This window comes from Oncorhynchus nerka, linkage group LG10 (genome assembly GCF_034236695.1).
Source record: "Oncorhynchus nerka isolate Pitt River linkage group LG10, Oner_Uvic_2.0, whole genome shotgun sequence".
Lineage (NCBI taxonomy): Eukaryota > Metazoa > Chordata > Actinopteri > Salmoniformes > Salmonidae > Oncorhynchus > Oncorhynchus nerka.
The window spans coordinates 19,490,535-19,508,115 of record NC_088405.1 but is presented as its reverse complement, the minus strand read 5'-3'; the positions used below and the strand labels follow the sequence as shown (position 1 = coordinate 19,508,115).

General features: G+C 49.1%; 1 protein-coding gene across 1 annotated transcript in view; it reads right to left on the bottom strand.

Moving 5' to 3' along the window:
• The window catches only part of LOC115134979 (testican-2-like), a 92,658-nt gene that overhangs the window by 8,001 nt on the left and 67,076 nt on the right, over positions 1 to 17,581 (bottom strand). The window contains exons 3-8 of the mRNA XM_029669121.2: positions 16,109 to 16,223; positions 13,426 to 13,528; positions 12,723 to 12,834; positions 12,492 to 12,629; positions 6,031 to 6,249; positions 856 to 918 (exon numbers count right to left, since the gene is read on the bottom strand). Of these exons, the coding sequence (XP_029524981.1) occupies positions 856 to 918; positions 6,031 to 6,249; positions 12,492 to 12,629; positions 12,723 to 12,834; positions 13,426 to 13,528; positions 16,109 to 16,223 (750 nt within the window). The remainder of the gene's footprint in view (positions 1 to 855; positions 919 to 6,030; positions 6,250 to 12,491; positions 12,630 to 12,722; positions 12,835 to 13,425; positions 13,529 to 16,108; positions 16,224 to 17,581) is intronic.

Here is a 17,581-nt window from a genome sequence, read left to right as displayed (position 1 = left end):
GATTGTGATTTATATTGGACTGTTTTTTCGATTGCGTAAACAACAACAGTAATTCTGTGATGGTGGGGATGCAGGGCTGTGTTCCTAATACAACAACTACAAGTGTGTTGCTCTAGTTCCTCAACGGTACAGCTAAGAGAGCTCAAAACAAGCACCTTATAGTTGAAGACTGAGTCATAAAAGTGCATTGAAATGACTTAGGAACTGTGTACACTTTGTAGAGGTTGTGTAGCCACTTGGGAACACCAGTTAGCCCTCTCACTCAGACCCTTGTCATTGTTTTGTCTTATCATGTTACTGAATGTATCCCAGAGTATTTTCAGATTTTGTTATCGGCGAAAATCGACAGTGTAATGATTGGATCCAGTGTCAGGTGAAAGGTTGTGCTTTGGTCTAAACATTTCCCCATTATCTCCAAACTGTTACCTTTTAAATCACTACCATGGTTATGCATATGCTTTTCAGATTTCTTCTGTAAGAAGCATTTCAATGTATTACTATCCATATAGGACCATTTCCATGAGTGTAAAGGGTTCATGTAAATAATGTTGCATTGGGGAAAATTCAAAATCACATGATTTCACATTATCACATTAAATTAACATTTTAGCAGCCGCACTTATTCAGAGCAATTAGGGTTAAGTGCCTTGCTCAAGGGCACATCAGATTCTTCACCTAGTCAGCTTGGAGATTCAAACCAACGACCTTTCAGTTATTGGCCCAACGCTCTTAACCACTAGGTTACCTGCCATCACGTGATCACATGAAATTCCGTAAGGGGTATGCTCATTCAAAGCCCTCATGCACGTCTGGGAAATGTCAATCATGCAGGAACATGCAGCACATAATAAATACCTAGTTTGTTCTTGCCTCCCTCCTGAACTTGGATCCTCTCCAGCTCAGCCAGGCAGGGGGGCTCTGAGGGGGAAACACACCAACGCTTCAGCACATCACTTCAATACACACAATTGGCCAAATCATAGAAAATTCAGATATGCGTAGAAAGTCTCGAACATTCACACAAATCTCCCATTGAAATGATACATGATTTATATGCCACTTCAAACTACTGTGTTTCTCAGGTTTCATGGGCTCTGGCCAAAAGTAGTGCACTATATAGGGCATATGGTGCCATTTGGGACACATGCAGTGGCTCCAGCCATGGGTCCAGTGGTAAACACAGGTCTTGTCTAGTTTCTGGCCAGCTGCTTGGCTGACAGACACAATCTGCGAGAGCTGTGGGAGGAACCATCCTGGCAACAAGCTACAGTGATGTTGTTACTGCACCACTGTGGCCATTTCCCCACCACTGGGCAACTAAAAAACAACTAGGGGAAGACTTACAGTGATGGACTGCGAGAGGGGAGAGAGGGGAGACGGGAGAGGAGAGAGGGGAGACGAGAGAGGGGAGAGACGGGAGAAGAGAGAGGGGATATAAGAGAGGAGATAGACGGGAGAAGAGAGAGGAGAGAGAGGGGAGAGAGGGGAGAAGAGAGAGGAGATAGACGGGAGAAGAGAGAGGAGAAAGATGGGAGAGGAGAGAGGAGAGAGGGGAGAGAGGGGAGAAGAGAGAGGAGATAGACGGGAGAAGAGAGAGGAGAGAGGGGAGAGAGGGAGAAGAGAAGAGAGAGATAGAGGGAGAAGAGAGAGAAGAGAGGAGAGACGGGGGAGGGGAGACGAGAGAGGGGAGACGAGAGAGGGGAGAGACGGGAGAAGAGAGAGGGGGATATAAGAGAGGAGAGAGATAGACGGGAGAAGAGAGAGGAGATAGACGGGAGAAGAGAGAGGAGAGAGGAGAGAGACGGGAGAAGAGAGAGAGAGAGAGAGGGTAGAGAGGGGAGATAGACGGGAGAAGAGAGAGGAGAGAGACGGGAGAAGAGAGAGGTGAGAGGAGAGAGACGGGAGAGGAGAGAGAGGGGAGAAGAGAGGAGAGACAGGGAGGAGAGAAGAGAGGAGAGAGGGGAGACGGGAGGGGAGAGAGGGGAGAGAGGGATATAAGAGAGGAGATAGACGGGAGAAGAGAGAGGAGAGAGGAGATAGACGGGAGAAGAGAGAGGAGAGAGGAGAGAGACGGGAGAAGAGAGAGGGGATATAAGAGAGGAGATAGACGGGAGAAGAGAGAGGAGAGAGGAGAGAGACGGGAGAAGAGAGAGGGGATATAAGAGAGGAGATAGACAGGAGAAGAGAGAGGAGAGAGGAGAGAGACGGGAGAAGAGACAGGAGAGAGGAGAGAGGAGAGAGATGGGAGAAGAGAGAGCTGGGATATAAGAGAGGAGATAGACGGGAGAAGAGAGAGGAGAGAGGAGATAGACGGGAGAAGAGAGAGGAGAGAGAGGGGAGAAGAGAGAGACGGGAGAAGAGAGAGGAGAGAGGAGAGAGACGGGAGAAGAGGGAGAGGGGAGAGGAGAGAGGGGAGAAGAGAGAGGGGATATAAGAGAGGAGATAGACGGGAGAAGAGAGAGGAGAGAGGAGAGAGAGGGGAGAAGAGAGAGGAGAGAGAGGGGAGAAGAGAGGAGAAGAGAGAGGAGATAGACGGGAGAAGAGAGAGGAGAGAGACGGGAGAAGAGAGAGGTGAGAGGAGAGAGACGGGAGAGGAGAGAGAGGGGAGAAGAGAGGAGAGACAGGGGAGGAGAGAAGAGAGGAGAGAGGGGAGACGGGAGGGGAGAGAGGGGAGAGAGGGATATAAGAGAGGAGATAGACGGGAGAAGAGAGAGGAGAGAGGAGATAGACGGGAGAAGAGAGAGGAGAGAGACGGGAGAAGAGAGAGGGGATATAAGAGAGGAGATAGACGGGAGAAGAGAGAGGAGAGAGGAGAGAGACGGGAGAAGAGAGAGGGGATATAAGAGAGGAGATAGACAGGAGAAGAGAGAGAGAGAGAGAGAGGGAGAAGAGACAGGAGAGAGGGAGAGAGGAGAGAGATGGGAGAAGAGAGAGCTGGGATATAAGAGAGGAGATAGACGGGAGAAGAGAGAGGAGAGAGGAGATAGACGGGAGAAGAGAGAGGAGAGAGAGGGGAGAAGAGAGAGACGGGAGAAGAGAGAGGAGAGAGGAGAGAGACGGGAGAAGAGGGAGAGGGGAGAGGAGAGAGGGGAGAAGAGAGAGGGGATATAAGAGAGGAGATAGACGGGAGAAGAGAGAGGAGAGAGGAGAGAGAGGGGAGAAGAGAGAGGAGAGAGAGGGGAGAAGAGAGGAGAGACAGGGAAGGAGAGAAGAGAGGAGAGAGAGCGGAGAGAGGGGAGAAGAGGGAGAAGAGTGGAGAGGGGAGAGAGGGGAGAAGAGAGAGAGGGGAGAGACGGGAGAAGAGAGAGTAGAGAGACGGGAGAAGAGAGAGGAGAGAGGGGGTATAAGAGTGGGGAGATAGACGGGAGAAGAGAGAGACGGGAGAAGAGAGAGGAGAGAGGAGAGAGACGGGAGAAGAGAGAGGGGATATAAGAGAGGAGATAGACAGGAGAAGAGAGAGGAGAGAGGAGAGAGACGGGATAAGAGAGAGGAGAGAGGAGAGAGGAGAGAGACGGGAGAAGAGAGAGCTGGGATATAAGTGGAGGAGATAGACGGGAGAAGAGAGAGGAGAGAGGAGATAGACGGGAGAAGAGAGAGTAGAGAGACGGGAGAAGAGAGAGGAGAGAGGGGAGAAGAGAAGGGAGAGAGGAGATAGACAGGAGAAGAGACAGAGGGGAGAAGAGAGAAGAGAGAGAGGGGAGAAGAGAGGAGAGACAGGGGAGGAGAGAAGAGAGGAGAGAGAGCGGAGAGAGGGGAGAAGAGGGAGAAGAGTGGAGAGGGGAGAGAGGGGAGAAGAGGGAGGAGAGTGGAGAGGGGAGAGAGGGGAGAAGAGAGAGAGGGGAGAGACGGGAGAAGAGAGAGTAGAGAGACGGGAGAAGAGAGAGGAGAGAGGGGAGAAGAGGGAGAAGAGTGGAGAGCGGAGAGAGGGAGAAGAGGGAGGAGAGTGGAGAGGGGAGAAGAGAGAGAGGGGAGAGATGGGAGAAGAGAGAGTAGAGAGACGGGAGAAGAGAGAGGAGAGAAGAGAGAGGGGAGAAGAGGAGAGAGGAGAGAAGAGGGAGGAGAGAAGAGAGAGGGGATATAAGAGAGGAGATAGACGGAAGAAGAGAGAGGAGAGAGGAGAGAGACGGGAGAAGAGAGAGGAGAGAGAGGGGAGAAGAGAGAGGAGATAGACGGGAGAAGAGAGAAGAGAGAGACGGGAGAAGAGAGAGGAGAGAGACGGGAGAGGAGAGAGAGGGGAGAAGAGAGGAGAGACAGGGGAGGAGAGAAGAGAGGAGAGAGGGGAGACGGGAGGGAGAGAGAGGGGCGAGAGGGGAGACGGGAGAGGGGAGAGACGGGAGAAGAGAGAGGGGATATAAGAGAGGAGATAGACGGGAGAAGAGAGAGGAGAGAGGAGATAGACGGGAGAAGAGAGAGGAGAGAGGAGAGAGACGGGAGAAGAGAGAGGAGAGAGGAGAGAGACGGGAGAAGAGAGAGGGGATATAAGAGAGGAGATAGACGGGAGAAGAGAGAGGAGAGAGGAGAGAGACGGGAGAAGATAGAGGAGAGAGGAGAGAGACGGGAGAAGAGAGAGGGGATATAAGAGAGGAGATAGACAGGAGAAGAGAGAGATAGAGAGAGGAGAGAGAGAGAGACGGGAGAAGAGAGAGGAGAGAGGAGAGAGGAGAGAGACGGGAGAAGAGAGAGAGACTGGGATATAAGAGAGGAGATAGACGGGAGAAGAGAGAGAGAGAGAGGGAGATAGATGGGAGAAGAGAGAGAGAGAGAGGGAGAGAGAGGGAGAGAGAGAGGGGGAGACGGGAGAGGGGAGAGACGGGAGAAGAGAGAGGGGATATAAGAGAGGAGATAGACGGGAGAAGAGAGGAGGAGATAGACGGGAGAAGAGAGAGGAGAGAGAGGGGAGAGAGGGGAGAAGAGAGAGACGGGAGAAGAGAGAGGAGAGAGGAGAGAGACGGGAGAAGAGGGAGAGGGGAGAGGAGAGAGGGGAGAAGAGAGAGGGGATATAAGAGAGGAGATAGACGGGAGAAGAGAGAGGAGAGAGAGAAGGAGAGAGAGGGGAGAAGAGAGAGACAGGGAGAGAGAGGGGAGAAGAGAGGAGAGACAGGAAGGAGAGAAGAGAGAGAGAGAGAGGGGAGAGAGGGGAGAGAGAGGGAGGAGAGTGGAGAGGGGAGAGAGGGGAGAGAAGAGAGAGGAGAGAGGAGAGAGACGGGAGAAGAGAGGATAGAGGAGAGAGACGGGAGAAGAGAGGAGGAGAGAGGAGAGAGACGGGAGAAGAGAGAGAGAGAGACGGGAGAAGAGAGAGGAGAGAGGAGATAGACGGGAGAAGAGAGAGGGGAGAGAGGGAGAGAAGAGAGAGGAGATAGACGGGAGAAGAGAGAGAGAAGAGAGAGGAGAGAGACGGGAGAAGAGGGAGAGGGGGAGAGGAGAGAGAGGGAGAAGAGAGAGGGGATATAAGAGAGGAGATAGACGGAAGAAGAGAGAGAGGGGAGAAGAGAGAAGAGAGAGAGGGGAGAAGAGAGGAGAGACAGGGGAGGAGAGAAGAGAGGAGAGAGAGCGGAGAGAGGGAGAAGAGGGAGAAGAGTGGAGAGGGGAGAGAGGGAGAAGAGGGAGGAGAGTGGAGAGAGGGGAGAAGAGAGAGAGGGGAGAGACGGGAGAAGAGAGAGTAGAGAGACGGGAGAAGAGAGAGGAGAGAGGGAGAAGAGGGAGGAGAGTGGAGAGGAGAGAGAGGGGAGAGACGGGAGAAGAGAGAGTAGAGAGACGGGAGAAGAGAGAGGAGAGAAGAGAGAGGGGAGAAGAGGAGAGAGGAGAGAGAGGGGAGAAGAGAAGGGAGAGCGGAGAGAGGGGAGAAGAGGGAGGAGAGAAGAGAGAGGGGATATAAGAGAGGAGATAGATGGGAGAAGAGAGAGGAGAGAGGAGAGAGAGGGGAGAAGAGAGGAGAGACAGGGGAGGAGAGAAGAGAGCGGAGAAAGGAGAGAAGGGATAGGAGAGACATCAACGGACACACAAGCACACCTTTCCCCAAATTATACTCACTCTGTCTCCAGAAGCAGAGGCACCACTCGGCTGTAGAAACCTTCCCGTCCCTGTAGGAGTCACAGGAGTTGAAGAAGGGTCGGATGCAGACCTCATACTTGTCCAGGTTAATGGCTGCCAGCTCGGCCTGGTCCAGATACTGATCACTGTTGGTGTCCAGCTTAGAGAACATCCAGCCTACAGAGTCCTTACAGCTGACCACTACGCTCCTGTCCAGGACTACAGACAGAGAGGGAGATATGATACACATATAGAGACACACGCACAAGCTGGTAAACATACACATGTTCAGACACACACACACACACACACACACATGCAAGCACACACATGTTGAGATACACACGCACACATGCAAGCACACATATGTTGAGATACACACGCACATGCAAGCACACACACACCCACAGTGAAAAGGGGAGAGGAGGAATGAGTTATAACCCACACAGACAGATCAAATATTCATAACAGTGGTAGAGGTCAGGATTATAGTAACTCCAAATATCATTAGGAAAATAAATGAGAATATACACAATGTTGCATCTGTGTCACGAATCCCGTTTCCTGAGTCTGTTTTTTTGCCTGTGTTCTGTCCTGGAGTGTTTTTTCCGGCGTCCTAGAACGCACCCTGTCTGGTTGCCAGGCAATGTAGCCAGTTGGGAGTTCTGATTACCCGCACCTGTATCCCATCAGCTATCTGCACACCTGGTCCTGATCATCATCTCTCCTCTTCATAAGCCCGGACCTGACATCCATTCCCTGCCGGATCGTTAGCCATGAACAGTATGTTGTGCCAGAGTATCAGCCTCAAGTTGGATAGAATTTGTTTGGTTGTTTTTTACGTATTGCTTGCCTTAAACTTACCTCCGTTTGTTCTGTCTTCAGTTACTCACCCGGATCATTTACTCCATTCCCGCCTGGTCGTCGGAGGATTCCGCTACCCCATTGGATCCACCTATTTACTCCCATCAACTCACCACCGCTGCCCGCTACGCCACCTGGATATATCTACCCATTCATAATCACTTGTAAATAAATACTCACCTTCTTCCTACTCTCCTTGTCCTGGTCTGCTTCTGGGTTCGATTTTGAAAGAACGTGACAGAACGATCCGGCCAAGGATGAACCCAGCGGACCTGGACTCCGTTTGCCATGCCATTACCCAGCAGGAGAAGATGTTGGGACAACACAACACGGCGCTACACGAGATAGCAGGTTCAATCCGGAACTTATCGGATCGATTAACGAGTATCCAGGATCAGCTCAGGTTGCCGGCGGATCATCCACCACCTGTTTCACCCATATCACCTGCCGATTCGGGAGCGGGTTCCTTCCGTGAGCCCAAGGTTCCGACACCGGAGAAGTACGAGGAAGATCTGGGAGGATGCCGTTCATTTCTTTTACAGTGTGGGTTAGTTTTTGATCTGCAGCCCTACTCTTACGCCACAGATAAGGCTAGGATAGCTTTTGTTAGTGAGCTGTTGCGTGGTAGAGCTCTGGAATGGGCTTTAGCTGTTTGGGAACGACGGGACACATGCATGACGTCATACCAGGGTTTCACGGCAGAGATGAGAAAGCTTTTTGACCATCCAGTCCGAGGCAAGGACGCAGCTAAACGTTTGTTCTCTCTTCGCCAAGGAGCTCGCAGTGTGGCAGACTTTGTGATAGAATTCAGGACATTGGCTGTGGAGAGTGGTTGGAATGAGGAATCACTACAAGCGGTTTTTTACCAGGGGTTGTCGGAGCAACTCAAGGACGAGCTGATCTCCTATCCAGAGCCTAGTGACCTAGATAGTTTGGTCACTTTATCTATTCGGGTAGATAATAGAGTCCGAGAGAAGGAGGGAGAAGCAGTGGGGTCCATCCAATCAATCAGCAACTCGGTTACCATTCGGTTCAGGAAGTGAACCAGAACGTATTGATCGTTATTTCCCACACGGGATTAGTGGAGGGGTCTTGCCACCAGATCCTGAACCAATGCAAGTGGGGCGACACGGGCTAACTAAGGAGGAGCGCCAACGTAGACGTGAGACCAACAGCTGTCTCTACTGTGGTAGCTCGGGACATTACATCTCCGCTTGTCCACAGCGCCCGTTAAACTGCCCGGCTCGCTAGTTTTGGGAGGAATTTTAGCGAGCCAGTTTCAACCTCTCAAGAATCCTGTTAGACCCCGTTTTCCTGCGACCCTTATGAATAAGGATCAGAGCTTAGAGATGAACGCTTTTATCGATTCAGGTGCCGATGGCAGCTTTATTGATGCTGACTTGGTGGAACAGCTGGGGCTTTCCAAGGAGCAATTGCCGGAAGCCATTGAAGCAACCACTCTGAACGGCAGTAGTCTGGCACGGATCACTATGAGGACTGAACCGGTTAAGATGTTGTTGTCGGGGAATCATTCAGAGTTTATCTCCTTCTTCATTCTGTCCTCGCCCCATGTTCCTCTGGTTCTTTGTTACCCCTGGCTGAAGGAACACAATCCCTCGTTTGATTGGGTGATGGGTAAGGTAACTAGTTGGAGCATTGATTGTCATGCTAACTGCCTTAGGACTGCCTGTTCTCCTGCCGTTTCCAGTCAGGTCAGTGACTCTGCTCCTCCTGATTTGTCCCTGGTTCCAGAAACATATCACGAGTTGGGTGAAGTATTCAGTAAACAGAAGGCTCTGTCCCTTCCTCCCCACCGACCTTATGACTGTGCGATTAATCTGTTTCCTGGAGCCGCCTTTCCCAAGGGACGGTTATACAGTATCTCTCGACCTGAACGTGAGGCCTTGGAGACCTACATCAAGGAGTCTCTAGCTACAGGTCTCATTCGGCCCTCGTCATCACCTCTGGGAGCAGGATTTTTTTTTGTGAGCAAGAAGGATGGCTCTCTTTGACCGTGTATTGATTATCGGGGTTTGAATGATATTACGGTCAAGAACAAGTATCCCCTGCCCTTGATGAGCTCGGCTTTCGATTCTTTACAGGGTGCTACGGTTTTTACGAAGCTTGATTTACGTAATGCTTATCATTTGGTTTGGATCAAAGAGGGGGACGAGTGGTTGACTGGGTTCAATACTCCGATGGGACATTTCGAGTACCAGGTGATGTCGTTTGGACTGACCAACGCTCCTGCTGTGTTCCAAAGTATGGTGAATGACGTTCTGAGAGATATGATTGGTATTTTTGTGTTCGTTTACCTGGATGATATCCTCATCTTCTCGAAGGAGCTTTCTAGCCACGTTCAGCATGTCAAGCAGGTCCTGCAGCGGTTATTGGAGAACCGTCTGTTCGTGAAGGCTGAGAAGTGCGATTTTCACGCCCACACAATGTCCTTCCTCGGGTACATCATCTCCAGGGGAGAGATCAAGATGGACCAAGAGAAGGTTTGGGCGGTTTGGGATTGGGTCCAGCCCGGTACGAGATTGCAGCTCCAGAGATTCCTGGGGTTTGCAAATTTTTATCGGAGGTTTATCCATGATTACAGCTGGGTGGCTGCCCCTTTAACTGTACTGACGTCTTGCACCAGAAAGTTCTGTTGGTCTCCTGAGGCAGACCGAGCATTTCTAGATTTGAAGAGCCGATTCACCAACGCCCCGATTCTCTCTCAACCTGACACTTCCCGTCAGTTCGTTGTGGAGGTGGATGCGTCTGATGTGGGGGTGGGCGCCATCCTGTTCCAGCGTAGCTCCACTGACGGTAAACTCCATCCCTGCGCCTTCTACTCTTGTCGTCTTTCTCCAGCTGAAAGAAACTACGATGTGGGTAACCGGGAGCTTCTCGCTGTGAAGCTTGCCTTGGAGGAGTGGCGTCACTGGTTAGAGGGAGCGGAGCAACCGTTTGTGGTCTGGACTGACCACAAGAATCTGGCTTACGTGCAATCGGCTAAACGTCTCAACTCCCGTCATGCCCGGTGGGCTTTGTTTTTTTGGACGCTTCAATTTTTCCCTGACGTTCCGACCTGGGTCGAAGAACGGGAAGGCGGACGCCCTGTCCCGGATGTTCTCCAAGACGGAGGAGAGTGGGGCCAAGACTGAGACGATTCTTCCCCAGAACGTTGTCGTGGGAGCCGTTACATGGAGGATTGAAGAGGAGGTGATGGCGGCTCTTCGGACACAGCCCGGGCCCGATAACGGTCCACCCGGTCAATTGTTCGTGCCTGAGTTGGTTCGTTCTGCTGTCCTTCAGTGGTCCCACGCCAGCAAGATAGCTTGTCACCCTGGTGTTGCTCGGACTATGGCGCTACTGCGCAGACGATTTTGGTGGCCTGCCATGGGAGAAGATACCCGGAGGTTTGTTGCCGCTTGTCCTGTTTGTGCGCAGAATAAGAGTACCAATCGGGCCAGCTCTGGGCTTCACCCCCTACCTATTCCCCGGCGACCCTGGTCACATCTGGCCCTGGATTTTGTCACGGGGTTGCCCTCTTCTGTTGGTAACACGGTTATTCTGACCATTGTGGATAGATTCAGCAAGTTTGCCCACTTTGTTCCCCTCTCCAAGCTGCCTTCTGCCACTGAGACGTCCGAGATCCTGGTTAGGGAGGTGTTCAGGGTCCACGGGTTGCCCTGTGACATCGTTTCTGACCGTGGTCCTCAGTTTACCTCTGCTGTCTGGAAATCCTTCTGTTTGGCCATTGGAGCTACAGTCAGTCTCACATCTGGATTTCACCCCCAATCTAATGGTCAGGCGGAGAGAGCCAACCAGAAGATGGAGTCCACGCTGCGCTGTCTTGTTTCCTCTGATCCCACCTCTTGGTCCTCTCAATTACCCTGGGTCGAGTATGCTCATAATACTCTCCCTTCATCTGCTACTGGGATGTCTCCCTTCCAGTGCCTGTACGGTTACCAACTTCCCTTGTTTCCTTCTCAGGAGCGGGATCTCTCGGTTCCTTCTGTCCAGACCCACATTCGTCGTTGCCACCGCACCTGGCATCGGGCCAGGAAGGCCCTCCTTAAGGTTTCTGACCGGTATCAGATCCAGGCGAATCGTCGCCGTATTCCTGCCCCCGCTTATACCGTCAGAGATAGGGTTTGGTTGGCTACACACGGGATCTTCCTCTACGGACTGAGTCGAGGAAACTGTCACCGAAGTTCATTGGTCCGTTTGTAGTGGAGAAGATCATTAATCCTGTTGTGGTCCGACTCAAGTTGCCTGCTACACTAAGAGTACATCCCACCTTTCATGTCTCCTGCCTCAAGCCGGTTCTCCTCAGTCCTCTGTTGCCCCCTCCTCCTCGTCCTCCTCCTCCTCGGATGATCGGAGGTGGTCCTGCCTACACGGTGCGCCGCATCATGGACTCCAGACGGCGGGGTCGAGGTTTCCAGTATTTAGTGGATTGGGAAGGATATGGTCCTGAGGAGAGGAGTTGGATTCCTCGGCGTCAGATCCTTGACGATGACCTGCTTCGTGACTTTTACCGCCTCCACCCTGGCGCTCCGGGTAGTCCGCCTGGTGGCGTTCGTTGGAGGGGGGGGTACTGTCACGAATCCCGTTTCCTGAGTCTGTTTTTTTGCCTGTGTTCTGTCCTGGGGTGTTTTTTCCGGCGTCCTGGAACGCACCCTGTCTGGTTGCCGGGCAATGTAGCCAGTTGGGAGTTCTGATTACCCGCACCTGTATCCCATCAGCTATCTGCACACCTGGTCCTGATCATCATCTCTCCTCTTCATAAGCCCGGACCTGACATCCATTCCCTGCCGGATCGTTAGCCATGAACAGTATGTTGTGCCAGAGTATCAGCCTCAAGTTGGATAGAATTTGTTTTGTTGTTTTTTACGTATTGCTTGCCTTAAACTTACCTCCGTTTGTTCTGTCTTCAGTTACTCACCCGGATCATTTACCCCATTCCCGCCTGGTCGTCGGAGGATTCCGCTACCCCATTGGATCCACCTATTTACTCCCATCAACTCACCACCGCTGCCCGCTACGCCACCTGGATATCTACCCATTCACATTCACTTGTAAATAAATACTCACCTTCTTCCTACTCTCCTTGTCCTGGTCTGCTTCTGGGTTCGATTTTGAAAGAACGTGACAATCTGATATGATGCTGGTCCTATTTAACTCTTACTTGATTTTCTATTGTTTATGTTATTTTTATTTAACCTTTATTTAACTAGGCAAGTCAGTGCTGACCTTAATGAACTCTTACCTGATGCAGTGCTGGCCCTATTGAACTCTTACCTGATGCAGTGCTGGCCCTATTGAACTCTTACCTGATCCAGTGCTGGCCCTATTTAACTATTACCTGATGCAGTGCTGGCCCTATTTAACTATTACCTGATGCAGTGCTGGCCTTATACTAACTCTACTGTACTGTCTGTTAACTTTATTGAGACAGTTATGAAATGACAGAGAAGGTGGGATAACCTTTTAAAGGGTTGGAGTGTAGTTTGAACCATGACCTGCAGTGGGGAGAGGAGTATACCTGTCTCAGCTGGGAGTGTTGCTGGTAGATCACAGATTCTAAACCATCTACCTCTTACCTGATCCAGAGGTAGCCTTTGCTGTGTTACTGGCTCCAGTCCTGCTGTTGTTGTTCAGCTTGGCGTTGCCCTGCAGCAGCTGGAACCATTCCCTCAGCCTGTCCCCCAGATCAGACAGGTCCTGCCCTGTACAACTCTCTATGGGGGAGAGAGAGAAAAAAAGAGAGAGGTAGAGAGAGAGAAAGTTATTGTATAGCACTGCAGTTTGTGTGTGTGTGTGCGTGTACTCACCATGCTTGACCTCTGCCTCTTTGGTTGGGGTCGCGGTTGGACAGGGACAAAGACCTGAACACTTCGTAGTCAACTCCTTCCCTGTGAGGCACGCCTGCTGCTCCAGTTTACACTACAACACACACACACGCGCTCTTATCAGGCTATGTATCTCTGTTTTATCAGTAAATTACAACACGGCTGTAATGTTGTTGTGTCTCTTGGATCTAGAGCTTGTACATAATGCTTCAGATACAGTAAGAAGTTAACAGTGTGGACAGCCTCCAGAGATATACAGATATAGTTAGAGGTTAACAGTATGGACAGCCTCCAGAGATATACAGATACAGTTAGAGGTTAACAGTGTGGACAGCCTCCAGAGATATACAGATATAGTTAGAGGGTAACAGTGTGGACAGCCTCCATAGACATACAGATATAGTTAGAGGGTAACAGTGTGGACAGCCTCCAGAGATATAGACAACACAAAAAGGGCTGTGATAAATAGCAACTGAGGACCAGAGAGTTGTTGTGGTGACACATCTCTCCTACGTGTTTCTATTGATTTATGCTTTATCTTCTCTGACCTTGTTGAGAATGATGTGTTGAAAAGGGAAATTAAATGACTAAGTTCGATTCATATAAAGGCTCATTTGAGATAAATATAAGAAAATTGTGACTTGTCACTTTGTGTGTGTGTGTGTGTGTGTGTGTGTGTGTGTACCTGGGAGGCGTAGTTGTGTCCGTCAGAGCCACACACAGGACCAGAGGAGAAAGGACAGGGCTGACATCCTCCTTCAGGAGACCTCAGGGCAGGCTGCTTCAGTCTACAGAGCGTGCGCGCATAAACACACGCACCACGCGCACACACCACACACGCACCACACACACAGTATTTGAGCAGGCTGCTTTACTTAAGACACAGAGGACAAAGAGGTTCTGCTTCCAATGGCTTGGTGGCAGCAGTAATGTATACTGAACGAAAATATAAATGCAACATACAACAATTACTGAGTTACAGTTCATATAAGGAAATCAGTCAATTGAAATACATTAATTAGGCCCTAATCTGTGGATTTCATATGACTGGGCAGGGTCACAGCCATGGATGGGCCTGGCTCCCAAGTGGGTGGGCCTGGGAGGGCAGTAACACAACAGAGGCTACCTCTGGATCAGGTAAGAGATAGATGGTACAGGTTCAGAGTCTGTGATCTAGTAGTAACACCCACTGGGGAGATAGGCCCAGCCAAGCAGAATGAGTTTTCCCCACAAAAGGGCTTTATTACAGACAGAAATACTCCTAAATTTCACCAGCTGTCCAGGTCGCTGGTCTCAGATGATCTCGTAAGTGAAGAAACCAGATATCGAGTCGTGGGCTGGCGTGGTTACACATTGTCTGCGGTTGTGAGGCCGGTTGGACAAACTGCCACATTCTCTAAAATGACGAATTGGCATGCTGACTGTAGGAATGTCCACCAGAGCTGTTGCCAGAGAATGTAATGTTAATTGCTCTACCATAAACTGAGGCGGCTTTTGGTAGAGAAATTAACATGAAATACACTGGCAACAGCTCTGGTGGACATTCCTGCAGTCAGCATGGCAATTGCACACTCCCTCAAAACTTGAGACATCTGTGGCATTATGTTGTGTGTCAAAACTGCAGATTTTAGAGTGGCCTTTTATTGTCCCCAGCACAAGGTGCACCTGTGTAATGATCATGTTGTTTAACTTCTTAGTGACAGGGGGCAGTATTTTCACATCCGGATTAAATGCATGCCCAAATTCAACTGCCTGTTAATCATCTCCACAAGATAATATATGCATATTATTAGTAGATTTGGATAGAAAACACTCTGAAGTTTCTAAAACTGTTTGAATCATGTCTGTGAGTATAACAGAACTTATTTAGCAGGCGAAACCCCGAGGACAAACCATTCAGATTATTTTTTTTTAGGTCACTCTCTTTTCAATGGGTTTTCATTGGGAATCCAGATATCTAAGGGACCTTCTTGCAGTTCCTATCGCTTCCACTGGATGTCACCAGTCTTTAGAAATTGGTTGAGGTTTTTCCTTTGTGTAATTTACATTTACATTTAAGTCATTTAGCAGACGCTCTTATCCAGAGCGACTTACAAATTGGTGCGTTCACCTTAAGACATCCAGTGGAACAGCCACTTTACAATAGTGCATCTAAATCTTTTAAGGGGGGGGGGGGGGGTGAGAAGGATTACTTTATCCTATCCTAGGTATTCCTGAAAGAGGTGGGGTTTCAGGTGTCTCCGGAAGGTGGTGATTGACTCCGCTGTAATGAAGAAGTACGGCCATCTTGAACGAGGGTAACTTGAAGTGTACTGTTAGAGGCGCGTGTCCAGAAAGCATGCTACAGTTTGTTTTCCTCCTGTATTGAACACAGATCATCTCGTCTTCAATTTTATTGATTATTTACATTAAAAAATACCTAAAGTTGTATTACAAAAGTAGTTTGAAATGTGTTGGCAAAGTTTACAGGTAACTTTTGAGATATTTTGTAGTCACGGTGCGCAAGTTGGAACCGGTGGTTTTCTGGATCAAACGCGCCAAATAAATTGACATTTTGGATATATATCGATGGAATTAATCGGACAAAAAGACGCTAGCGTCCCACATATCCCAGAGAGGTTAATCCGCTTCTTGATATGCCACACCTGTCAGGTGGATGGCTTATCTTGGTAAAGGAGAAATGCTTACTAACAGGAATGTAAACAAATTTCTGCACAAAATTTGAGAACATTTCTGGGATCTTTTATTTCAGCTCATGAAACATGGGACCAACACTTTACATGTTGCATTTATATTTTTGTTCAATGTTCTTCACACTAGCAACATTACAGTGAATTGTGTTGGGGACATCAGTTCGGCTTCGATATTCACCTCAGAATAAATCTATATATTTTTATTCTTTTTTGTGAAAGCTTGTGTTGTGATAATGTAGTTTGATGGAGGTTTTCTACCTGTTAACACATCCACAGACATGTCCTGAGGATCCATCCACAGGATCCTATCACAACAACCACAGGGTATTTATAGAGCTAGCGACGGACAGTACCAGTACACCTACAGGTGTTTAATCATCTGTCTGCAGCACAGGAGGTTGGTGGCTCCTTAATTGGGGAGGACGGGCTCGTGGTAATGGCTGGAGCGTCACTCCGTTCCAGCCATTATTATGAGCCGTCCTCCCCTCAGCAGCCTCCTGTGGTCTGCAACACAGCAGTATCATTAAACATCAAGCTGTAATGAGGGAAATATTAATTAAGAAAACACACTTTACTGTTAGGGAGCTAACCGCAGAAAAATAATTTAATTCACTAACCTTCGCAACCTTAGAATTACCATTGAATGGGGTGTGAGACCAATCTACACACACTCACCTGTGCTCGAGCTTCTTGCGGTTGACACACACAGCCCTCTGGTATCCCTGGGCAATACACACCTTGTTTCGGCTACACTTCACCTTCTGACAGGGGTCTTTGGTGGTGTCAACATCTGTGTAAAGACAAGGAGATGTCATTTCCATCGCTATTCACATGGCCGTAACACATCTGGACAAGAGGAACACTTGTGAGAATGCTGTTCATTGACTACAGTTCAGCATTCAACACTATTGTTTCCTCCAAGCTCAGAGCCCTGGGTCTGGACATCACCCTCTGCAACTGGATCCTGGACTTCCTGATGGGCACACTCTTAGAAAAAAGGGTTCCAAAACGGTTCTGTGGCTGTCCCCATAGAAGAAACCTTTTTGGTTCCAGGTAGAACTCTCTGTGGAAATGGTTACACATGGAACCCAAAAGTGTTCTATCTGGAACCAAAAGGGTTCAAAGGGTTCTCTTATGGGGACAGCTGAAGAACTCTTTTTGGTTCTAGACTGCGTGGCTTTGCACGACACCAACTCCATCATCAGGTTGCACTCACACCTGCTGCACTCACATCTGCTTGCTGCCATTCCTGAACAAGCTCTGTACTGGTGGTGCCCCGATCCCGCAGCTGAATCAACTTTAGGAGACGTTCCTGGCGCTTGCTGGTCTTTCTCAGGCACCCTGAAGCCTTCTTCACAACAATTGAACTGCTCTCCTTGAAGTTCTTGATGATCCGATAAATGGTTGATTTAGGTGCAATCTTACTGGCAGCAATATCCTTGCCTGTGAAGCCCTTTTTGTGCAAAGCAATGATGACGGCAGGTGTTTCCTTGCAGGTAACCATGGTTGACAGAGGAAGCACAATGATGTCCTCGTCAACACTCACACCTGTGTTAACGAGAGAATCACTAACATGATGTCAGCTGGTCCTTTTGTGGCAGGGCTGAAATGCAGTGGAAAAGTTTTTGGGGGATTCAGTTCATTTGCATGGCAAAGAGGGACTTTGCAATTAATTGCAATTCATCTGATCACTCTTCATAACATTCTGGAGTATATGCAAATTGCCATCATACAAACTGAGGCAGCAGACTTTGTGAAAATGTATATTTGTGTCATTCTCAAAACTTTTGGCCACGACTGTATATGTAAATACAAGATTAAATCAAGAATAGTCTGATGGGTGACAATATTAGCCTATCACTTGTGAATGATATATTATCACTTGTGATAAGAAACAATGCCTTTTTTTTGCAACTTTTTCTAATCATAGTCGCACACCTCATGTGGCCTAGCCCATAGGCCTATATGTTTTGGTGAAGTTTGTATCACAACTAAAGTAGCCAAATAACACATTAATCCACTTTACAAGGGGTGTAGAGCCTAACTGGCATACATAAGCAGTATGTGAGTTTCAAGTTTGGGGAAGATAATTTTCACCATAAAAATGCACCTTCGTAATAAAAGCATTACATGCATAATTGCATTTGT